Source organism: Perognathus longimembris, chromosome 20 (assembly GCF_023159225.1).
Source record: "Perognathus longimembris pacificus isolate PPM17 chromosome 20, ASM2315922v1, whole genome shotgun sequence".
In the NCBI taxonomy this organism is placed as follows: domain Eukaryota; kingdom Metazoa; phylum Chordata; class Mammalia; order Rodentia; family Heteromyidae; genus Perognathus; species Perognathus longimembris.
Genome location: NC_063180.1, coordinates 6,885,179 through 6,910,966, shown reverse-complemented (window position 1 = coordinate 6,910,966; position 25,788 = coordinate 6,885,179). Strand labels below are relative to the sequence as shown.

Genomic DNA, 25,788 nt, shown 5'->3' with positions numbered 1-25,788 from the left:
GATTTCTTCCTGGTCGCTGTTGTGCGCTTTAGGTGCATGGAGTGCCGGGCGCTGTGCTGGCGCTGGCAGGACACTGCCAGGAACTCAAATCTGTGTTTTCAGGCCAGAATTCCTTACTGGCCAGAATCCCTATACTGTTATAACTTTGCTTGGGCTGTCTTTCTAGGAGTAAAAGTTTCCCTGGAGTTGTAAAACTGGGATGTCAGACAGATGAGTACATTTCTTTTTGGACAATGTCACCCCTTCCCTTGTTCTTACCCAGTTATTTCCTTTTGTCTCAACCACAAGTTGTATAGTTCATTGTGAAAATAGTGTCTAGTGAGTAAATAAGTACCTTTTTTCTTTATTGTCAAAGTGAAGTACAGAGGGGTTACAGTTTCATATGTAAGGCAGTGTGTACATTTCTTATCCAACTTGTTACCTCCTCCCTCATTTTCCCCTGACACCCCCAGCCCCATTTCCCTCTCCTCCCCATGAGTTGCACAGTTGGTTTACACCATATAGTTTTGTAAGTGTTGCTGTTGCATTGGTTTGTCTTTTTATCCTTTGTCTCTCGGTTTTGGTTTACCCTTTCCCTTCCTTAGTTCAAATACACATATACACAATATACAGGGTACTAAAATCAGTTACAGTGATACCAGGGGTAAAACCACGGGAAGGGAGTACGGAAAAAGAAAAAGGCACAGGTTTCACATGGTATGTTGAAAGTAACTACAACAGTGATATATCACTTGTTTCTATAACTTGAAGTTCATTTTGTTTAGCATCATCTTCTGTGTTCATACAGGCATAGCTATTAAGCTATTGTGATATTCTGCTACAACTATCCTAGATATGTACTAATTATTCCCTATGAGGGAAACCATAGAGTCCATGTTTCTTTGGGTCTGGCTTACTTCACTTGGTGTGATTTTTTTTTTTCCCAAGTCCTTCCATTTCCTTACAAATGGGGCAGTGTCATTCTTTCTGATAGAGGCATAGAATTCCATTGTGTATATGTACCACATTTTCTTGATCCACTCATCTACTGAAGGGCATTTGGGTTGGTTCCATATTTTAGCAATAATAAATTGTGCTGTGATGAGCATTGTTGTGCTGGTGGCTTTAGTGTGGTCTTGCTTGTAATCCCTTGGGTAGATGCCCATAAGTGGGGCTGCTGGTCGGAGAGGAGCTCTATGTGTAGCCTTTTGAGGAGCCTCCATACCGCTTTCCAGAGTGGTTGAACAAGTTTACCCTCCCCCCCAACAATGAAGTAGGGTTCCCTTTTGTCCACATCCCCTCCAGCATTTGTTATTATTAGTTTTCCTCATAATGGACATTTTTACTGCAGAGGAAAAGGAAATTAAAGCAGAACTAAGGAAATAGAAAAACTTCCCATGCTCCTGGGTTGGGAGGAATAACATTGTGAAAATGGCAATGTGGCCAAAGGCTATCTGCAAATTCAATGCAAAACCCATCAATATCTCAATATCCCAACACCACTCTTTTTTTTTTTAAGTTTCTGATGTTTATTGTTTCAACGTTTGTGGACCAAGATTTAAAATTATATAAACAAAATATATATTGGAACACTGTAAAAAATACTTTAAATATCATTGCTGTTAAAATAAGTACACCTTGGCTCAGAGTTCTGATGATGTTCTCTTGATCTTCAGATAAACAGAGAACTCACACAGGCCCATGGTTAAAATGAGGTTCAAACACATCTTATTACTCAGCTCATGTCTGTACAGTATTATAGAAGACAGCCAAATTCATATATAACTCATCAGATCCTATAGCAATAATTTTTCAGATTTTTCAATCTTTGTTCCAAAGTTCTCTCTAAAAAAAAAATGTGAGACCCAGTCTAAGCACAGCAAAATCTTCAACTGAACTCATCTGAAAGGAAGGAGAACATCTCAAAATACTTTGCCCTTTATTGTTAAGCATTACACAAATACAAAATATTCTTAGCACCCAGCAGAAAGCTCAAGGAATGTTTCCCTTTTCAAGAGAGTGATGATTGAGTGTGTAAATGAATACATGGACCTAAGGAAATAATTTTATAGAGACAGGTGGGTTTTTGCTGGTTATGAATGACATACAAATCATACAATGGCTTACATGTAATTTAGTGGATGTCAGGTTTGCATGATTACTCTGGGTGGAATTTTGAATTTTTTTGAGTCTTTGATTTTTCTTATCCTTTGAAACCCAACACCATTCTTTAATGAAATAGAGGAAGCAATGCAGAATTTCATATGGAACAATAAAAGACCCTGAATTGCAAAAACAGAAAGTAATGTGTTCGATGTTACAGATAATGGAGAAGAGTGAGCCACGATTCCTTCTAACTGCTGGTCATTAAAATGTAATAGGACTTAGGACTGTAGAGCACTTGGCTAATATCCATTAAGCCCTAGTTTGATCACAGCACTGCCACACCCACCCCACTCCATATACACATATATGTATACACACATGCGCACACACACACACATAATTTACTTTGCATGGAATCAAATCTGGGTGGGTGGGTGGGTAGGAATTAGATTTGTAAGTAGTGGCATATAACATCTATGTAGTATTTTGAAAACAACATTTAGTAGCTCATTTGTTTTGTTAATTCAAACTGAAATACATTGATAGTTGAAATATTTTCTAAATGCAGTTTTTAATTTTCTGGAAATAAACCTTGACATTCATAAGTACTGAGATTGCCTACAGTCCTCACACACAAATAGCCCTTTCCCTCACTTCCCAAAATAAACATTATTACAGGACTTTATTTTAAAGAATTGGGTAGAAATTGTTTAAAAAAATTGTCTAAAAGTAAATTGTCAAGTTCTATAGTTACATTTTGTCTGCATGAGAGTATAAATCCATCATTTTATTTTTTTATTTAATTTTATTGTCAAGGTTATGTACAGGGTTACAGTTATACATGTAAGGTAGTGAGTACATTTCTTGTCAAACTTGTTAGCCTCTCCCTCATTTTTCTCCCATTTTCCCTCCCCTCTCCTCCTCCTCCCCCCCGCCAAGTTGTACAGTTCATTTCTTGTGAGTTCATGTCTTGTGAGTATCGCTGTTGTTTTGGTTCACTCCTTGCCCTTTGTCTCACCATTTTGTTTTTTTCCCTTCCCTTGTCTAATTCAGATGAACATATATACAATACTCAAGGTACCAAAATCAAATACAGTGATAACAGTATAATCAATAGGAAAAAAAATGAAAGGAAAAAGAAATTACTTCACACAGTACAGTAAAAACCATCCCCACAACAAAGATAAATGTCTTGTTTCCATATCTTGGAATTCATTTCACTTAGCATCATCTTATATGGTCATATGTACATAGCTATTGGGCTATTGTGATCCTCTTCTAAGAATAAACTAATATACTAATTATTACAGATGAGGGAAACCATGGAATCCATGTTTCTTTGGGTATGGCTTAATTCACTTAATATTTTTTTCCAGGTCTATTTCCTTATGAATGGGGTTATGTCATTCTTTCTGATGGAAGCATAGAATTGCTGTGTGTGTGTGTGTGTGTGTGTGTGTGTGTGTGTGTGTGTGTGTGTGTGTGTCACATTTTCTTGATCCATTCATCTACTGAGGGGCATCTGGATTGATTCCATATCTCAGCTATGGTAAATCACGTTGCAATGAACATGGTTGTGCTGGTAGCTTTTGTATGGCCTTGTTTGTGGTCATTTGGATAAATGTCCAGAAGTAGAATTGCTGGGCCATAGGAGATTTCTAAAGTAGAGATTATTGCACGTTGTATTACTGATGAAAAATAAAAACCTTTAAAGCTCTTACAAATACATCCAGTTCTTACATAATTTGTTATAGTTGAAATGAACATCATTATGTATGATTTAATGTGTTTCCTTTCCACCTAGAATGTTTCCAAAATATACTTTTAGAGCTAATCTTTGAATGAAAGAGATTTACAAAAACTGACATATTAGTTATTCAGGGAAAATAGAAATCTGTCTTCTTTATTTTTCAGAGGTGGCTGGATCCAAACAAACCAATAAGGAAGCAGCTAAAGAGTGAGCATACGTATTTATTTGATGTTTTGTAAATGTGCCTTTTAAGGGCAAAGGACTAATGTAATCTAATTAATTAGAACTGCTTTTTATTAATTCTAGGAGGATCTCCCTACAGTTTGAACTTTAGAGTCAAATTTTTTGTAAGTGACCCCAACAAGTTACAAGAAGAGTATACAAGGTGGGTTTTTGCAGCATGTTTCTCTTGAACACATTGTTAAAACACTAATATCAAAATTTGAAATCAACTAGGTAAAAATAGACTACTGGGTATAGTTCTGACCTTCCCAGCCAGCTCAAAGAATAGTTATCTTGTATAGTCCAAAATAACTGTTTCCTCCTCTTTTGTAGAACTTGGAAGTCCTTCTGGGATTTAGAACCTCAGCATTGCCCCCATCGGGCCAGAGGCAGCCTCCTGAGCCATAGAAATATTAATTTTTTTCTACTTGTGAACAGTGGTCAAAAGAACTGCCATAATTAATTAAGCTAATTAGATGACACTGAAACTTTTCCGAGGCAGATACATAAGTGAGAATTTTCAATGTTTTCTATTGTAGAAGCCTATTCTAATTATTTTTTCTTTTTATTGAGAATATATACTTTCTAAAATATATAAGTTATGTACAAGGATAATGATCAATAGATATCTTTTTTTTCCCCTATTTGTTTTTAATGATTGCTTCCAAAGAAAACATGCTGGACTTTAAAAAAGGATGTTTCAGGGCATTACTAGCATGTTCTGCCTTTACATGACCCCTTTGCTGCCCATTTGAAGTCTGATTTTATGTTACTCTCTAATTTTGTTGTCACTTTGCACTTGAAAAAATGCACAGGAATGATGTAGTGGATGAGCATTTTGATAGTGTTCTTGAATATTAGTGAAATGCTTAGAGTTAGAAAGAGAAAAATTCTACCAGTGCTGATTATGATTATGTTATGATTGTCATTATTAAGATAACAGAAAGAAAAGACAACTGTGTGCATTGCTTGAAAGAATTATTAATTCGGTTTTTTAAAAAGTATAAACAATTAGCATACTTTATCTTCTCTAAAATTCTCAGATATAAGAATAGGTCAATGACAGTATTCAGAATTATTCCAACAGTGTTTTGGATTAGAAAAACAAAATGATAAAGCTATTTAATTAGCCTGAGTTTTTTTTTCAGTTATTTGTAGTTTTCTATATTAAACCACTAAGAAAATTAGATTGAAGTTATTGGGATTCTCTTTCTGTGTGTTTATTAGAGAAGGCTGGGTATTACTTTTCAATAATGGGGAAATTCGGGATTAAGCTCCCAGGTAGGTGTAGTATAAACTTCTGTGCTTAGGTAGCTTTACTATGATTATCATGACTAGTAACAAAGACACCCTTGCCCACAGTTGCTAAGATTTCAGGTCTAGTTTAGATCCTTCAGAAAAGAGTATCTGTAGATTGTACTTCTTTACCTTGAGGAATCTTTTACAATTAGTGGAAAAACATTAATAGAGTTTAGAGGGCTTCCCTCAGGTGACCATTCAGGATTGGCAAGTGGTGGCGTCATTAGAACTGAAGTGATACTATTTCCTTTTTATAAGACTCATACATTTTATTTTATTCTATTTGCCATTCCTGGTCCTTGAACTCAGGGCCTGAGCACTGTCCCTAGCTTCCTTTTGCTCAAGGCTAGCACTCTGCCACTTGAGCCACAGCGCCACTTCTGGCCGTTTTCTATATATGTGGTGCTGGGGAATCGAACCCAGGACTTCATGTATACGAGTCAAGCTCTCTTGCCACTAGGCCATATTCCCAGCCCCTGACTCATACGTTTTAATTAACCAAAATCACAGGCTAGTTTAGCCTAGGACTAACTGGTTTCTACTTGGTTAAATGAGCATGTTGGTAAAATTCACAAGTATACGTTTATTTGTGTAGGATTTATAATATTTTATCAAGTATATGCATGGACTTTACATTCTACCTGTAAGATTATTTCTTCACTAAGGACTTTTTTAGTCCTCTTTTTGGGTGCTAGGGATTGAAAGCAGAACTAAGGCCTTGGGTATGCTAAACATTCACTCTAGCATTGAGTTACATCACAAAATGTAGTAATCCTGATTTTAAAAACTGCCATAAATTAGTTAATATTTAAAGTAGTATGCAATAAGCCTCACAAGGAACTAGTATGCATTGCCAATATATGAAGCCAAGTTATTTTTAGCAGGTGGTTGTTGTTGTTTTTGCTTTGTTTTGGTAACGAATATGTTTCTCTAAAAATCTAAATTACATTCTCCAGCAGTTTGAACATTGTCATAGAGCTAGTTAATGATCAGCTAGAGGTTTTTTTTTAATGAATTTTGACTCATAATTTTCTTTAGTTGGGTAAAATCAAAAACAAATTTAAGCTAGCTCCTTAAACATTTAAAACTACAAAATTTGCTCTTCTGCCAATGTTAGTCAGCACAGGTTACGTTGCCCAGGAATTAATGACGATTGGATTTACTCACTGAGACTGAGGCATTAAGACAGTGCCATCTAGCAAGCAATCTCTGTACACTTGTCATAGGCTACTTTCATTTCCTTTAAAAGGAACTGGATACTTAACAATTCTAATACTAACAAAGCAATATGAGCAAAAAATGTAGGTTGTTTTTCTGGTCAATATGTGGATTCTTAACTGTAAATGAACTGTAACTTTTCTTTAGGAAGTCTGCCGTTAAAGTCATCTCACATAAGCCTGTCTTGACAGCTTTCCTATTTTAGCAGAAAGGATGATTTTCTTTCCATTGCTTTGTGGTGTGTTGCTGTCAGCTTTCTCATGTGTCTGATGCTCTTGTTTTCTACTTTCTACATAAACCAGTCCTCAGATTATTTGCCCCCACCTCTCATATTTTGGGGGATTGGGTTGTGGTATTTTTCTGTTATTTCTTTTAAATTAATTCTGATTCTATTTTTATGCTACAATTTTCTAGATACTGTGTGTGATATGTTGGAAGAAGAGTTAAATAGAAACTTTTCTATTATTTTAGAACTTAAAAGTATTATTATCATCCTAAGTAACTTCAAAATAAAATGAAGTATGTCATATATTTATTCAAATGTAACTGTTAATTGGAAACATTTTAATCTCCCTTGGTCCTGTAGTTCCTAAGAAATCTTGAATGGTCTCATAAAGAAAATAATCCAAAAGCTGGGTGCTGCTGGTGGCTCACACCTGTAATCCTAGCTACTCACTCATGAGGCTGACATCTGAGGATTGAAGTTCAAAGCCAGCCTGGGCAGGAAAGTCAATGAGGCTCTTATCTCCCATTAACCACCAGAAAACTGGAAGTGGCACTGTTGCTAAAGTGGTAGAGCACCAGCCTAGAGCTGAAAGGCTCATAGAGAGCTCCCTGGCTCAGAGTTCAAGCCCCACGGCCTACAAAAAATAAAAATAATTCAAAGTACAAAACATTATGTGCAAAGAATTTTACAGATTTGTATTCACAAATTTATGAACGTTATTTTTAAGACATGTACTAATGTAAACATGTGCTTTTATAATATGTAAGTTATAAAAGCCAATATTTAAATGTTTAATTTTTTTACTAGTGTAAGTATAGGATTTTTAGAATTGATATTGTTATAATTTTAGTAAATGCTTTTTTTTAAGGTACCAGTATTTTTTGCAAATAAAACAAGACATTCTTACTGGAAGGTAGGCTATTTTTATTTTTTTATATATATAATACATGTACTTTAATTCTGTATTGAAGTAATTCATCATCATTGAAAACAATCTATTAAAAATGATTACTTGTATGAATTCCTTTTATCAGATGAGCTGATTTCTTAATAGTTAAGAGTAATTCATTTCTTTAAAAAGTTAAAATTGAGTGATATCCAATCATCTAAAAAGGTATGCGCCATAAGTAGAAAGCAGTGCTAGATGTAGGTTGAGGTGATTGATAGAGTTATTGTGAGACCTTTTTGAAAAAAATATTTCATTTAAGCACAGTTGATATATACAGGCGATTCTAATATTTGCTGTATAAACTGGTTTGGTACACTCGGAATACAGTTGTATTACATTCACTTTCTGAGAAAGGTAGCTTACCACACATTCATGCTTACAAATGATCTCTATAAGAAAAGTTATTTAAAATTTACCCCGAAACTATTTATTTTATCCTACTGTAAAATAGTTACTGACTAGTCTTTCTGAAAACTATTGAATTCTAGGCATTCCTGAGAAATTGAAAGTGGCTACCTTTCATGTCAGAATGTTGATTTATTATTAATTAAAATTGTTCTTGCATAAACATTTAAGTCACATAGAAACTTGTGTGTGAATAACATAAATAATAGCAATTTAAAAATTACTAGTTTAACTATAGGTTATGTATTTTGTTTTGTTTTGTTAGATTGCCTTGTCCTTACAATACTGCTGCCCTTTTAGCTTCGTATGCTATTCAGTGTAAGTATCCACCCACTTTTATGTTCAACAGCATGCAGTGTTATGGCCTTTTTGGATCACCGTTAATATGGAGGCTCTGTAGACATTTTACTATACAGAAAATAGAGACTACAGAGGAGATGAATTTCCAGTTAGCAATTACTTTGATTCTTGAGACAAATTTTCTGTAAAGTATAGGAGACCAAGAACAATGTTAAATGAATGCCTGCAACTTGCTTAAATAGTTACATTAGAAATATAAATTGCCAAGTTTAATGGTTCAAGTCCTGTAATCTTTGTTACTTGGGAGGCACAGAACAGGAGACTGGATCAAGGCCCAACCAAGGAAAAAGTTAACAAGAGTCCCTCTCCATTTGCTAGGCCCAGTGGTGAATGCCTGTCATCATAGCTACATGGGAAGCACAAGTAGAAGGATTTCAATCTAGGCCAGCCCAGGCATAAAATAAGATCCTGTTCCAGAAAATACCCAACTCCAAAAAGGACTGACAGTGGGGCTCCAGTGGTAAAGTCCCTGGCTAGCAAGCATGAGGCTCTGAGTTCAAACTTTGTATCATTAAAAAAAGATTAATAAATATTTTACTTCCACAAGCATATTGAAATTGAAGTGATTTTTTTTTTTTTATTACTAGCTGAACTTGGAGACTACAGTCAATCAGAAAACTTGCCAGGCTACCTCTCAGAGTATTCTTTCCTTCCTAGTCAACCTCAAGATTTTGAAAAGGAAGTTGCAAAATTGCATCAACAACATATGTAAGAATTTATTTTGTTTTCTGTTTATTTGGTAAACTTATATGTAACACAAAAAATTTATAGAACAGTTCATTATGTCTGTTATTTTATTTTATTTTATTTATTTTTGCCAGTCCTGGGCCTTGGACTCAGGGCCTGAGCACTGTCCCTGGCTTCTCTTTGCTCAAGGCTAGTACTCTGCCACTTCAGCCACAGCACGCCACTTCTGGCTGTGTTCTATGTATGTGGTGCTGGGGAATTGAACCCAGGGCTTCATGTATACAAGGCAAGCACTCTTGCCCCTAGGCCATGTTCCCAGCCCGTTTTTTTTTTTTTTTTTTTTGAAGAGTCACATTTGTTGGCATCATACAGAGGCAGTTTGTTGTATCAGTGAATAAAAAGGTTGGTATCTTTACTTTCATAGTTTCAGCTGTGCTCTAACATGGCTTGATTGCATCAGATAAGTAGGGTTGTTAGATACATTAGATGATTGGAGAATCTGTTTTCAAATATTACACTTTGAGCAATAATGTCTATTCATAAGTCATTGGACACAGTTTTTTAATATATTTATTATCTTTAAGTAGTTATGCAAAGAAATTACCATTTAGCAAAGCAGTTTATGAATGCAATGCATCTTTTTTTTAATTTAATTTATTTATTAATTGAACACAAATTTTTTTGACAAGGTGTTGTGCAAAAAGGGTACAGTTACATAGTAGGGCAGTGTGTACATTTCTTGTGATATCTTACGCCCTGTTTTTCTTTCCCTTTTCTAGATCAGGTAGACATATATACAATATACAATGTACCAAGAACATATACAGTAGCCACGTGGCCAAGCCCTAGAAAATTTGCCTAGGGCTTGAAATGTAATGTCGATATTAGACAATATGTCCACAGTAGTCTTATATGAACGTACATACATAGCTTTTGAGCTATTGTATTCCACTGAGAGGTCGATTTTTGACCTTTATATGTTGAGTAGTTGTTTGGTTTTAGTTACATACTGTTGGGTCGCTGCCCCAATCCTGTGGGAAATACCATTTGACAAGCAGTTTTTGGTTTCACAGACCTGGTCTCTACTGTCTCCGTCTCTCTTTCTTAACAGTCATATATCAGGGAGATCATGCCCCTTTGTTTTCCGTGTTCTAGGCTTGTCTCGCTCAACATTATTTGTTCGAGTTCTGAGCATTTCCCTGCAAATAACAATATTTCACCATTCCTAATCGCTATGTAGTATTCCATTGTGTATAAGTACCATATTTTTTGGATCCATTCATCTGTGGAGGGGCATCTGGGTTGTTTCCATATTTTGGCTATTGTGAATTGTGCCGCAATAAACATGGAAGTACAAATGTCTTTTTGATATCTTGGGACTTGCTGTTTAGGATAGATGCCTAGGAGTGGTATGGCTGGGTCATAGAGTAGGTCTATATTGAGCTTTTTGAGAAACCTCTATACTGTTCTCCAAAGTGGTTGTACTAATTTGCACTCCCACCAACAATGGAGAAGGGTTCCTCTTTCCCCACACCCCCTCCAGCATTTGTTGTTGCCTGAGTTCAGAGTATAGGCCATTCTAACTTGGGTGAGGTGGTATCTCAGGGTTGTTTTTATTTGCATTTCCTTTACTACCAGGGATGTTGAACATTTCCTCATATGTTTCTTTGCCATTTTTATTTCTTCTCTTGTGAAGTCTCTCTTTTAGCTCCTTTGCCCATTTCCTAATTGGTTTATTGGGCTTGGAGGGGCTTAGTTTTTTGAGTTCTCTGTAGATGACAAATATTAGGCCTTTTGTCTGTTGCTGTGCTGGTAAAGATCCTTTCCCATATGGTTGGCTGTCGTTCTGTTTTGGTGGCTATGTCCTTAGCTGTGCAGAAGCTTTTTAATTTGTAGTAGTCCCATTTGTCGAGTCTCTCCCCTATTTGTTGTGCCCCTGGGACTATATTCAGGAAGTTCCTTCCTGTACCTATAAGTTCTAGTGTCTTTCCTACTCTGTCCTTCCGTAGTTCCTACTCTGTCCTTCAGGATTCAGGTCTGATATTGAGGTCCTTGGTCCATTTTGAGTTGATCTTGATGCATGGTGATAGGCTTGGGTCTACTTTGAGTTTTCAATGCAGTGCATCTTGATCAACCCCTTTCAACATTCTAACCCATCCCTCCCAACTCATTCCTTCTCTCACTTTTCTTAATTTAGTGTGATACACACTGAATTTTTTTTTTTTTTTTCTCGACCAGTCCTGGGCCTTGGACTCAGGGCCTGAGCACTGTCCCTGGCTTCTTTTTGCTCAAGGCTAGCACTCTGCCACTTGAGCCACAGCGCCACTTCTGGCCATTTTCTGTATATGTGGTGCTGGGGAATCGAACCCAGGGCCTCATGTATATGAGGCAGGCACTCTTGCCACTAGGCCATATCCCCAGCCCCGACACACTGAATTCTTGACAGCAGTCCTTCCTCCCTTCATTCTTCTAAGTATAAGCCATTTTAACCTCAGTACCACTGTACCGCTGTACTTCTAAAACTCTCCATAATGAATGAGTAGTGTTCTTCCCTTAGTCTCTCATTATGTTATTTATAATTTATTTTGAAGTACGTAATAAAAATGAATTGCTTGGGAAACAAAATGGAGAAATGAAACAAAAACGTAAAAAAACACAGTCATGTTTTTTTCACTGTTAAATTCAACAGACATAAAATTATCATGGCCAATTGTTATAAAGCTCTTTCGTATTTCTGTACTTATGAATCAGCCCCTGTCTATACACTGAACCCTGGAAAGCACTGTCTTGGAGGATGACTTAGAATCTGCATGTTTAAAAACATGGATTCAAATGTAATTATGGTGTATGAACCATCTTCTAAAAATATGTTTTTAAATTATTTATAAAAGGAAATGTATTTTTTATAGCCCTAAGTAGATGGTCTAAAAAAAAAAGAAAAACTTTATGTGTTCTTGTATTGCTGTAAAGTAAAGTGTCAGAAAAATTATGTTTTGGAAAATATGCCCTTAATATAAGTTAGATACTACTGAATAAAAACCAAGAGGATAACTGCATGCTATTTTGTAGAAGATTTAATTAGACTTCTCATTTTCCCACACAGCTGTTTTCTAATTTGGCAATAGTTACAATGAATCTAATTTTTGACCTAATGATTCTTTATAGAGGTTCATCTCCTGCAGAAGCAGAATTTAATTACCTAAATACAGCACGTACCTTAGAACTCTATGGAGTTGAATTCCACTATGCAAGGGTAAGTGAAGAAAACGTCCTTCAATGTTGAGAGCCTACATTATTCAGTATTTGTTTGAAGGTGTGTGTGTGTGTTTTGTGTGTGTGTGTGTGTGTTGCTAGTGATTGAAGTTTTAATACATACTAGGCAATCCCTCTTTACTCAAAAAATTTTAAATTCCTTGAAAGGATTAAGTCACATGGAATAATTGTGACTTCTTTCTTTCAGCCAAAAATGTATTAATTATAATTCTGTTTTGACACGCACAGTAAGATGTTTTGTCTACCTTCAGATAGAACCAAATTACACATCTCAAAATTCAAGAGTGAAATAAATCTTATAGCATTTGTTGTGCTAAGTATCCTGTGCCTTCCACAGTTTTGGCATTCAAGATTACCTGCTAAACAAAGCATCAGATTATGCTTGCTCTTGTGGAATCTCAGAATAGGGGAGGTGAAAGACATGGAAAAGGAAAAAGAGCATTCCAAGTACACTAGGAATCATAAATCCTTTAATTTTTCAGTTTATTTGGAATGTTGTTGTTCCTCACTTTATCCTTCCATTGTTGATAATGGAGAAGGAAAGGAACAACAGAACATTTACCTCTCTTATTTTGAAGTTTTCCATCTACTCGGGGAAACACTCTTAAGGATTGTTAAATGTCTGGTCCATTAATTAATTAATTAATTAATTATTTGTGAAAGTGATGTACAGAGAGGTTACAGTTTCATACATAAGGCAGTGAGTACATTTCTTGTCAAACATGTTACCTCTTTCCTCATTTTTCTCCTACCTCTCTCCAATTCCCTTCCCCTATTAATTGCTTTTAACTATTAAAGATTCTTCTCTTTGTGATTTCTGTGACATTTTATGTTATTTGTGGCACAGTGCAATTTAGAGTATATACTTAAACCTTGTATCTTAATTGATACCCTTCAGAAAACAATTTAAGATGTTGGTAATAGTGTTTGGTGTAGTGCTTGTTATTGCTAAGTGGAAAAGAGCAACCAGACAATAATACATAGTTACATTTGACTATTTGTCATGTTTTGCCCTATCTTAAGTGTGATAAGATTTTATTTAGGTAGAAATTATTGAAACTACAATGTAAAGGATTTGTTTGGGGAGCATAACTATAAAATCCTGTATATATTTTCATTGATTAGTTCTACAGCTGAACAACTAAATGATGAGAGGTAAAAATCATGCATACTATATTAGGCTGTATTACACTGACTACAGAACATTTCTAGTAAAGAGATTTAAAGAAAAAAGACTTGATTTCAAATTAATTTTCATCTTCTGGAAGCTGGCTGCTCACACCTAGAATTCTAGCTACTCAGAAAACAGAGATTTGGGGGCTGGGGATATAGCCTAGTGGCAAGAGTGCCTGCCTTGGATACACGAGGCCCTAGGTTCGATTCCCCAGCACCACATATACAGAAAACGGCCAGAAGCGGCGCTGTGGCTCAAGTGGCAGAGTGCTAGCCTTGAGCGGGAAGAAGCCAGGGACAGTGCTCAGGCCCTGAGTCCAAGGCCCACGACTGGCCAAAAAAAAAAGAAAACAGAGATTTGAGGATTGAAATTCGAAGCCAGCTCAGGCAAGAAATCCTGTGAAACTCTTTCTTCAGCATAAAAGCCAGAAGTAGAGGTGTGTCTCACGTGGTAGAACATGAGCATTGAGTAAATAAACTAAGCAATAGCACCTAGGCCCTGAGTTCAAGCTCAGTACCAGCACACCCCCCCCAAAAAAAAATAGTATCTAAGTAAAATGTTTTAATCCTACTCATTCTTTCAGTTGAATTAGGGTTAGTATGAAAGTTCTCACATAATTCAAGACCTAATTTAAATTTTCTCTTCTGGAGTCTTTGAAGCTCTATTCTCTGTGATGTTTTAAGAGTTTTTATTCTACGGTCAATAATACTTCTACGGTCAATACTGTTTCATTACAGGTTTCACTTTACCAAAGAGTCAGTCCTAGTAATAAGTTATAAGAAATTGTGAGATTGTTTTTGGTTTAGTGTAATGAATATTTGCTTTGCATTTTTTATTGAAGGATCAAAGCAACAATGAAATTATGATTGGAGTGATGTCAGGAGGAATTCTGATATATAAGAACAGGGTACGAATGAATACTTTTCCATGGTAAGAACTCTTTCAATACTTTTGCTTTTATTGCTATTTTATTACCAAATGCAATAATTTATATTAGCTGAAAGCCTGGCACATATAGTAGAATACCAGTCTAGGAAGGCTCCAGGTTTAAGCCCCAGTATCCCCCCAAAAAACAAAAATGATAATTAAAAGAAATGGCCACTGAACTTTTTCAGTATCACCAGTTTATTTCTGTGGTATAACTTATACTTTATACTTCCTATTTGGATAGGAGAAGATAGAAAAGTAATCTTTTCCAAATGGCTTATTAAAAATATTGATTATGAATTTTTCTACTAGACAACCTCTTAGTATGTACTATAGTTATAGTGTTTTAACTCTTTCACTCTGTCAATTATCGTAAGAATGTTTTATTTAATAAAATACGTCCATTGGCATACTAGTTCATTAGCTGAAATATAAACATGGCTACTATAAGAAATGCTCAGTATTAACAGAGGTTTAAATTGATGCAAGCAAAGTGTGGTGGCTCCACAAAGTTTTAAAACTCAAGTTTTTTTGTCTTATTGTTCTTTTGTCTCTGGCATATTGTCTTTATCCTGACTATCCAGGATAAGTTACTACTGTCACTGTTGTATTTAGAATAAGGGGAAAGGAAAGACTCTTCCACTTCCCTTTAAGAGTTAACTTGATAATTGTGAAAATCAATTTGATCATATTATGTGTATATGCAACATTTTGTGTGTGTGAGTGTGTGTGTAAGACAGCACGAGAAGTACGTTGGTCTTTTAAATAAATACAGTGACTTTGGAAGGGGATAAAATGAAGCAAAACTAATACATTATGTTAATCTGGATTTGCTGGGGGGGGTTCATATCTTTCTAAAGAGATCCTGATTTTTTTAGTGTCTGTTGTTAATTAATCACTTTCACAACTCCTAAGATAGCTATCAGAGTATTTTAGGACACTGCCAAATTATTTTTTGAAGGAAAAAAGAATTTTCTAGATAGGTTACTAAAACCACAAATAATACTATAAAGAACTGGCAAAATGTGGCTGGGCACTAGTAGCTCAAGTTTGTAATCCTAGTTACTCATGAAGCCACGATCTGATGGTTGAGGTTTGAAACCAGCCCAGGTAGAAAAGTACATGAGATTCTTAACTCTAATCATCCAGGAAAAAGCTGAAAGTGTAGGTGTGGCTCAAGTGGTAGAGAATACCAGCCTTCAGCAAAACAGCTAACTAAGCAAGGCCAGACACTGGTGGCTCACACCTGTAATCTAATCTACTTTGAACCAAGATCTAAGGATCTTGGTTTAAAGCATCCCAGGCAAGAAAGTCCATGGACTCTCCAATTTACTGCTGCCACCGAAAAACAAAACAAAACAAAAAAAACAAGTAAAGCCTCTGGACAAGTAGTAGTTCTCCTCTTGAGCAAAATAGGTAAAAGACAATGCCTAGGCTCTGAGTTCAAGTCAAAGAACTTATGTCCATTTTCTTTATTCTTTTTTTTTTTTCCCATAATAGGGCTTGAACACTGTCCCTGAGGTTTTGTTGTTTTTTTTTTTTTTTTTTTTTACTAAAGGCTGGCACTCTACCACTGGAGCCACAGCTCCAGTTCTGGCTTTTTGGTGGTTAATTGAAGATCAGTGTCTTGTAGACTTTCCTGTTTGGGCTGACTCTGAACAGTGATGCTCATATCTCAGCACCCTGAATAGCTAGGATTACAGAGGTGAACCACCTACACCCAGCTTTCTCTTGTGAAAAGGACTAAAAATTTAAGAGCGAGAGGGGACTCTTTCGCAAAATATATCTGATGAAGAAATTAGGTCAAGAATATAGAAAGATTTCTTAAACCACAATAACAGCCTATTGAAATGAATAGGTAATATGTTTGAATTTTGAATATGTTTGAATTGAGACATTTCCACCAAAAAAAATGTGGCAGATGAATATGTGAAAAGATTTTCAGTCGTGAATGAAATGCAAGTTAAAAATACAGTGAGCTCCCCATGGCTGACAAAGAGAACCAAAACACAGTGAGCTATACAAACTATGTAGAAAAGCAGTTAAAACAACAGAGTACCAAGTGATGATAGGAAGTAAATAATTACAAATATGTTACTGGTGGCAATGCAAATTATGAACTTAAACTTATATAATCCAACAATTCTGTTCCTGTTTACTCAGAAACCTGTTTTTAAAAATATTTGTCCTGGGGGCTGGGGATATGGCCTAGTGGCAAGAGTGCTTGTCTCGTATACATGAGGCCCTGGGTTCAATTCCCCAGCACCACATATATAGAAAATGGCCAGAAGTGGCGCTGTGGCTCAAGTGGCAGAGTGCTAGCCTTGAGCAAAAAGAAGCCAGGGACAGTGCTCAGGCCCTGAGTCCAAGCCCCAGGACTGGCCAAAAAAAATTTGTCCTGAATATTCACAGCTACAGTATGTATGATAACCCCAAATTAAAATCCAAATGCCTACCAACTGAAAAGATAAACAGATTATATCCACACAATGGAGCTCTGCTTACATTTAAAAGATTTAGCTAGGGCTGGGAATGTGGCTTAGGAGTAAAGTGCTTGGTTGGCATGCACGATGCCCGGGGTTCAATTCCTCAGAACCACATAAACAGAAAAAGCCAGGAGTAGTGCTGTGGCTTAAGAGGCAGAGTGCTAACCTTGAGCAAAAAGAAGCTAGGGACAGTGCTCAGGCCCTGAGTCCAAGCCCCAGGACTGGCAAAAAACAAAACAACAAAAAGATTGAGCTATTGATATACTAAAGCATATGAATGATTCTACCCTTAATTCATTATGCCAAGAATAAGAAGCCAGACACAAAAGACTGCATTATTTTTTACTTATATTTTTATGAAATTGTAGAATACACAGATGAGCGAACTCTCAAGGGCTGACTTATTAATAGACCTTGAGAGATCAATAAACATGTATTCGAATTTATTTGGTTATAATAAGGAGAAAAAATAATTTATAAGGGGCATCAAGGAACCTTCTTGTGATGATGTGAGGATTTTTCTGGACAGTAGTTATACAACTGAACTCATCATTCAACTGAAATTGGTAAACTCATTTGCATATGAATCTGTATTGCATATCTCAGTTACATATCTGTAAAGCTAATAAAATCAGAGGTCATTTAGTGTTAATTCTCACATATTTTAAATATGTCCTGTGTCATTGAAATTGTGGTATGTTCAGTGACAAATACAAAACAACCAAAGACATAGTCCCTGCCTATAAGTGTAGATATGACACACAGAAATTATTTTCACTTTTTACTTTATACTTTATGTACATGTCAAATCAGAAATCAATACTGTTCAGATGATGGGCTTAAAATGATAATTAAATTTTCTGTATTTTCAAAATCAACTATTATATATAGTGTTTTGGTTTTGAACCTAGAGTCTTGTTTGCTAGGCAGTTTTCTCTTATTTTTATTTGTTGCTTATGTGAGGCTCTTGGTAGAAATTAGGATTTTAAACTTGAGATATCTGGCTTGCTTGCTTTCTATAAATACAACCTTGTGTTTTAGCCATTCTTTTTTTCACTTTCTGAAAGTAGTTATAACCTCTGTGATGGCAACAGATTGTCATATTCTCCCGTGTTATTATATCCTTGTCCAATGAAAGCTCCAGTTGTAAAAGTAAAATAAAATTTCAAGCCTAAAAATAAACCATATCCTTTCCCTCACTCTTTTTTTTTTTTGGCCAGTCCTGGGCCTTGGACTCAGGGCCTGAGCACTGTCCCTGGCTTCTTCCCGCTCAAGGCTAGCACTCCGCCACTTGAGCCACAGCGCCGCGTCTGGCCGTTTTCTGTATATGTGGTGCTGGGGAATCGAACCTAGGGCCTCGTGTATCCGAGGCAGGCACTCTTGCCACTAGGCTATATCCCCAGCCCCCCCTCACTCTTAATAGACATTTTGTTTGCCTCTTAATGTGATCACTTTGTCAAAAATGTATTGTTTGAGAATTTTCACAGTTTCTTGATAGATAGAGCCATGGTCATGGCCAGAAGATCAAATAATCATAAAAATACTTCAGAAAATGGGGCCAGAGACCCAAAGCAAGTTTTGCTGAGTAGTACTCAGTCTTTTTTTTTTTTTTTTACTACTAGGAGGTCAAGAAACGTATTTAAAATGGTATTTGGTTATAGTAAGGAGAAAGTTTGACTCATACTGATGACACTATTGATTCTTGAAAACCTATAGTGTTATAAGAAAAAAAGACAGTGTAGAAATGTTATATGAAAAATGATTTTGCTTTTTAAAGTAAGATAACAAAATGTTTTTAGGACAACATTGAGATTCCATCTCACCCCAGTAAGAATGTCATATATCAAGAAAACTAACAATAACAGTTGTTGGAGGGGATGTGGACAAAAGGGAACCCTACTTCATTGTTGGTGGGAATGTAAACTGGTTCAGCCACTCTGGCAAGCAGTATGGAGATTCCTCAGAAGGCTAAATGTAGAACTCCCCTATGACCCAGCAACCCCACTTTTGGGTATTTATCCAAAAAACCACAAACAAAATCACAGTAAAGCCACCCGCACAACAATGTTCATTGCAGCCCAATTTGTCATAGCGAGAATCTGGAACCAACCCAGATGCCCCTCCGTAGACGAATGGATCAGGAAAATGTGGTACATATACACAATGGAATTTTATGCCTCTATCAGAAAGAATGACATTGCCCCATTTGTAAGGAAATGGAAAGACTTGGAAAAAATTATACTAAGTGAAGTGAGCCAGACCCAAAGAAACATGGACTCTATGGTCTCCCTTATGGGGAATAATTAGCACAGGTTTAGGCAAGTCACAGCAGAGGATCACAAGATCCCAATAGCTATACCCTTATGATCACATAAGATGATGCTAAGTGAAATGAACTCCATTTTATGGAAATGATTGTTATATCACAGTTGTAACTACGTTCAACATCCCATGTGTATCTGTAGTTTCTACTATTGATGTTGTTCATGTATCACCTTCTTGTGATTGTATCTACACTATCTCTGTAATCTTATCTGAGTGTATGGGAAACAGTGTGTACTGGTATTAGAATTAGGAAATTCAAAGGGAATACCAAAATTGAGAGACAAAGGGTAAAATAAGAGAAACAACAACAAAAGCAATACTTGCAAAACTGTTTGGTGTAAGTGAACTGAACACCTCAGGGGGGGAAAGGGAGAGGGGGAGAGGGGTATGAGGGACAAGGTAACAAACAGTACAAGAAATGTATCCAGTGCCTAACGTATGAAACTGTAACCTCTCTGTACATCAGTTTTATAATAAAAACTTGAAAAAAATGTTTTAGGGTCTTTGTAAAAAACTGAGATTTTACAAGTTTTTAAGGCATGATTTACACTTTTAAAGTTAATGACTATGCTATGTATTCCTTGAATATCTAATTTTTTGAAACATGAATATTTTTCTAGGTACACAGGTGGGAAATTTATAGTTCACATTAGGCTCTTTGATAAAATGTTCCTCATTTGAACCATAGATTTTAATTAGTTTTCAGTGAAGCACCAAAAGCTTTAAATCACTAATATGCCACATGTAGATATATGATAAAATATTGAGATACTAGTTAATTTACACAGAAAAGATCATTGTTATAAATTCGTTTCATCAGTATTTTTATCTTCCTTCTATAGTTTAACTATTTCAATTATCTTTTTGGCAGGTTGAAGATTGTAAAAATTTCTTTTAAGTGCAAGCAGTTTTTTATTCAACTTAGAAAAGAGTTGGTGAGTGTTGATCTGATAATTACTTTTATAAGTGAAAGGTTTTTTTAATATCTAGTTATTCATGGCAGGACTTTCAACCACTACAAATGGAAGTGCAGTTAATGACTGCTTTTTTAGTTAACTTTTTATGGTTAGGTATATTTGTTTCTTTGATATGTGTTGAATTTCTTGTAGCAGTTTTATCTATCTCTTAAAGTTAAAAGCTGTCCCACACATGATGTTCCTATTAAACACAGGGTCATTCTTCATAGTACTAACTGAATGTTCTGTACATCCTTTTCCTTTTTTCTACTAAATCTATAACACTTCCTTTTGTTACACAAACATTTCACTTTAGGAGACCTGAGTGTTTAGTTTCAGTTCATTTCTTCCCTATGTTTAAATGTCAACAGTGAGGCTTTTTTGTATGTTAAGTGCAACAAATTGAACTGACATGGAAATTATTCCTTTTTAAACAATTTCATCCTGTAAATTATTTCATTTCTTCTATCAAATTAAACTACCTTTGCCAGATGTGGTATCATGTGCCTGTAGTCTGAACAGAGGCACAAAGATTAAGAGTTCAGATTAACTTGGGCTATACAGCAAATCTTGTCTCACAAAACCTAAATAGACACATACATACATACATATATGCATCCATACATATATATGTACATTCTCATCGATTTACATTATTTGTTGGGCTGAGATTCTTTTCAAATTGGATTTCAAAATGGTTGTATTTGTGTAAAATGTACTCAAAACCTTAAACATACCTTTGAGGCAACTATAGTATAAGAAGATAGTGATTTACTTTGTAATTATGGTTTATCATTTGTGTTCACAAATTTTTTTTTTTGTTTTGTTTTGGCCAGTCCTGGGCCTTGGACTCAGGGCCTGAGCACTGTCCCTGGCTTCTTCCCGCTCAAGGCTAGCACTCTGCCACTTGAGCCACAGCGCCGCTTCTGGCCGTTTTCTGTATATGTGGTGCTGGGGAATCGAACCTAGGGCCTCGTGTATCCGAGGCAGGCACTCTTGCCACTAGGCTATATCCCCAGCCCCTGTGTTCACAAAATTTGAAGGTTATTTTTGTTGATCCTCATCAATAGCCAGGGAAAGGTATGAATTATAGTCAGATTGTGCTACTTCATTTTACCAACCTTGTATTTGGAAAATAGACATAAAATTATTATGATATTATTGATAATAAGATATGAGTCTAAAAGAGGGACTATGAAGGGATCAGTTGAGAAACAGGGAAGAGTATTTTTGGCAAATAAAGAAGATCAAAGTACATTTTATAAACACAGACAAATATGAAGATAGGTCTAATGAAACATTGAAAAGGGGAGAATGAAGAAGGCAGATAAGAAAATGTAATATAAAGAATGACCTTGTTCAAAGTATACTCTTTCTCTGTGTGCATATATATGTATATATACATATATGTACACACATATACCAGATATGTGTACATATGTGTATATGTGCATAAATATACATACATATAATACACACAGAGAGAATATATATATTGAATTATCACAAGGAAGACTCCTTTTCTACTATTAATGTGTACTAATAAAAATAGTTTGTGGGGCTGGGGATATGGCCTAGTGGCAAGAGTGCCTGCCTCATATACATGAGGCCCTGGGTTCGATTCCCCAGCACCACATATACAGAAAATGGCCAGAAGTGGCGCTGTGGCTCAAGTGGCAGAGTGCTAGCCTTGAGCAAAAAGAAGCCAGGGACAGTGCTCAGGCCCAGAGTCCAAGCCCCAGGACTGGCCAAAAAAAAAAAAAAATAGTTTGTGGGGCTGGGGATATGGCCTAGTGGCAAGAGAGCTTGCCTCGTATACATGAGGCCCTGGGTTCAATTCCCCAGCACCACATATACAGAAAACGGCCAGAAGTGGCGCTGTGGCTCAAGTGGCAGAGTGCTAGCCTTGAGCAAAAGGAAGCCAGGGACAGTGCTCAGGCCCTGAGTTCAAGGCCCAGGACTGGCCAAAAAAAAAAAATAGTTTGTGTCATCAACCAGTAGTTGGTGAATATATGAACCACACCCTACAGATGAGATTGAGTATAAATTAACCTAACCTTTAGAAAAAATATTGACATTACCCACTAAAGCTGGACACAGCTTATGATCCAGCAATAGAAATGTACATGTACACATATATACACTGAATAGCATATAAAAATATATGTATAATATTGTTATATCCCTAAACTAGAAACACTAAATGTCTGTAAAGTGATGATAAATGATGATGTGTTCATTAGGATAATAAACTATGAAGAAGCTTGACGTTGATGGCTTATGCCTATAATCCTAGCTACTCAGGAGGCTAAGATAATAAGGATTGCAGTTTATAACTAGCCCAGGGAAGAAAAGTTCGTGAGCCCTTTTTTTCTTTTTGTCAGTTGTAGGGCTTGAGCTTGGGGCCTGGGCGCTGTTCCTAGGCTCTTTTTACTCAAGGCTGGCACTGTACCACTTTAAGACACAAGATGTAATTCCAAGGATATACAAGTCAAAAACAAGTATGATTAATCTGTGGTTATGAAAAGTGATTTGGTGAAAAGGGAGACAGAGGATACTATATAGATAGTGACCCATTTCTTAACCTGAATTGAGGATAAATGGTTACACCCATTATGTGAAATTCAGACCTCTCTACTTATAGGTATTTTGCTGTATTTGGTTTACTTAAGTGACAGCATTTAATGATCTGGCCAAACTTTTTAAAAATAATTACTAATAGTGATAATTATTTTAAAATCCAAATTCCATAAAGTGTTTGGAGGTGCTGCATATTTTAATATGTATGTAGAATCTAGGCATAATTACAAATTAATGAACCTATTACAAAATTTAATCTATGAATAAGAATTACATCTTGAAATATAGACAATAAGTTTTGAATATGTTAATTTATTTGTGCCTGTCATCTAGGGGAGTTCTTAGAAGCTGTAAAATTACTGAATTTGGTCCACATTTTTAGATCTTTATTTGACTATTTATTGTTGTTGGTAAGCAGAAAAGATCCTAAGGATTCATGTGGTCAAAGCTAGGCTAATTTATCTGTCCAAGTATATAAAGTGTAGAGCATTAGATCCTGAAGTATTCCTGGTATTCTCTATATTTTGTCGTTTATTACAGCACGAATCTAGAGAAACATTACTGGGATTTAATATGGTGAACTACAGAGCATGTAAAAATTTGTGGAAAGCATGTGTAGAACATCACACATTCTTCCGTTTGGACAGACCACTTCCACCTCAAAAGAATTTTTTTGCACATTATTTTACATTAGGTTCAAAATTTCGGTACTGGTAAGTATTGCTTTTGTTTAGAGTATTTATTTGGACTGGCTTTTTTCCTCTTTGAAATAAAGGCCTAGTTCTTAGAACAATGAATCATTGTTACTCATATAAACCTACAGAGTCAAGATCCCAATAGAGTACTATGTTCTGTGGCTTCTTGTGATAGAGACTTGGCTTGAGAAATTTGCTCGATTGTATTTATGATCACTATTTTCTGAAGTAAATTTACCTCATTTACTTGTTTACACTCTAGACAGATTTTCTTGTGTTTACTAGCTAACTTTGTTCCAAGACACTTTTATTTTATTTATGAAAGCCAAGCCAGGAGCTGGTGGCTCACACCTGAGAAGGCTGAGATCTGAGGATCACAGTTCAAAGCCAGCCCGGGCAGGAAACTCTTAAGACTCTTATCTCCAATTAACCATGAGAAAACTGGAAATGGTGCTGTAGCGGAAGTGGTAGAGTGCTCGCTAGCCTTGAGCTGAAGAGCCCAGGGACAGCAACCATTCTCAGAGTTCAAGCCCCATCACATACACACACACACACGCACACGCACACGCACACACACTTAAAGCCAAGATATATTTTTATGAAGATAAAATTACTTTTGTGTGTGTGCTGGTACAGGAGCTTGAACTCAGGTCCTGGGTGTTTATCCTTGAGCTTTTTTGCTCAAGGCTCATTCTACCACTTGAACCACACCTTTACTTGCAGTGTTGTTGTTGGTGGTGGTGGTGGTTACTTTTGGTTTTGGTTTTAGTTTGGAGTTTTGGTTTCTTTTTATTTTGGTAGTTAATTGGAGATAAGAGTCTCACAGACTTTCCTGTCTGGACTGGCTTCAAACCTGGCTCTTCAGATCTCAGCCTCCTTTGTAGCTAGGATTATACAGGGCTCTACAGGTGATTTTTACAAGGACTCATACTACCAAGGACTTTCCCTCTTGTAGAACTCTTCTTCCTTCTCTCTTTGCAGATAGGTGGATTTCTGCCTCACCCCAACCCCCTTTCCTTCTTTCCTTTCCCTTCCACTCCTTTAATAGAAAACTGAAAAGAAGCAAGTCCTCTTGAACTGCAGTTCCAACAGGTATTAGATGAAGAGAAGCTAAGGACAATAACCCAAACCATACCACAGCAAATAGAAATCTAAATGTGATAATGCAAGTAGAAAAGGCAGTTGGAAAACTCAGCTTGGAAGAAAATCATCACTGAAACAGGGAAATTTCTACCATAGATATTAATTTTTTTTAAAAAACACCCAGAAAAGACAGAGAGCAACAACTGCTATTCAGGCTGTTATTACCCTTGAGGGAAGATTGGCCTAGTTTTGGCACATACTAATTTTTTAAACAATTGAAGTAAGATTCTAGTCTCAAAATCTGTGCTTTTTTGAATTTGAATAAGATACTCAAAGTTTTATTAAGGTAGTCATATAAACTATTATAGTCAGAGCTTCAAGTTTTAACAATTAAATCTCCATGAATTTTTCACAATCAAGATACCAAGCATAACCATTATTCTCAAAAGGTCCCTTTGTCCTGCTAAAACCCCTGTCTACCAACTTTTATCCTCAAGTAACTCCTGGTCTCTCTCAGTCTCTATATTTTTCTAGGATTTTATGTGAATAAAACCATGTATGAAATACTCTTTTAATACTTTTTTAGAAAAGTCTGGCCACTTTTTTTTAGATGATAAGAAAATGTAATGTTATTTATCAATTAAAAAAAATAAGAAGCCAGCCACAGGTGGCACATGCCTGTAATCCTAGCCAACCAACCAAGAGGCTGAGATCTGAGGATCACAGTTCAAAGCCAGCCCAGGTAGGGAAATCTGTGAGTCTCTTCCTTCCAATTAACCACAAAAAAAGCCAGAAATGGAGCTATGTTTCAAATGTTAGAGTGCTAGCCTTCAGCAAAACATGCTCAGGCATAGTGCGCAGGTCCTGAGTTTAAACCCCTAAGATGGATAAATGAGAAAGAAAGAGAAGAGAGGAGAGAGACGGAAAGGACTTTTAATGCCTCCATTTAAATGCATGTTTTATGAAATCTAAGATTCATTCTTGAAATATAAAATAGGCAGTTACATAGAGTAATTGTAAAACAAATTATCTCAAATCTGGAAAGTAATAATATGAACTTCATATTAAAGCAAGAAGAAAACAGTAAT

General features: G+C 36.0%; 1 protein-coding gene across 2 annotated transcripts in view; it reads left to right on the top strand.

The window, feature by feature from the left end:
• The window catches only part of Ptpn4 (protein tyrosine phosphatase non-receptor type 4), a 108,713-nt gene that overhangs the window by 38,859 nt on the left and 44,066 nt on the right, over nt 1–25,788 (top strand). The window contains exons 3-11 of one of the 2 annotated variants that reach the window (XM_048330068.1): nt 4,000–4,042; nt 4,142–4,220; nt 7,669–7,713; nt 8,420–8,472; nt 9,102–9,222; nt 12,367–12,454; nt 14,490–14,578; nt 20,258–20,321; nt 23,463–23,635. In XM_048330068.1, the coding sequence (XP_048186025.1) occupies nt 4,000–4,042; nt 4,142–4,220; nt 7,669–7,713; nt 8,420–8,472; nt 9,102–9,222; nt 12,367–12,454; nt 14,490–14,578; nt 20,258–20,321; nt 23,463–23,635 (755 nt within the window). The remainder of the gene's footprint in view (nt 1–3,999; nt 4,043–4,141; nt 4,221–7,668; nt 7,714–8,419; nt 8,473–9,101; nt 9,223–12,366; nt 12,455–14,489; nt 14,579–20,257; nt 20,322–23,462; nt 23,636–25,788) is intronic. The other variant, XM_048330070.1, reaches the window with a different exon arrangement.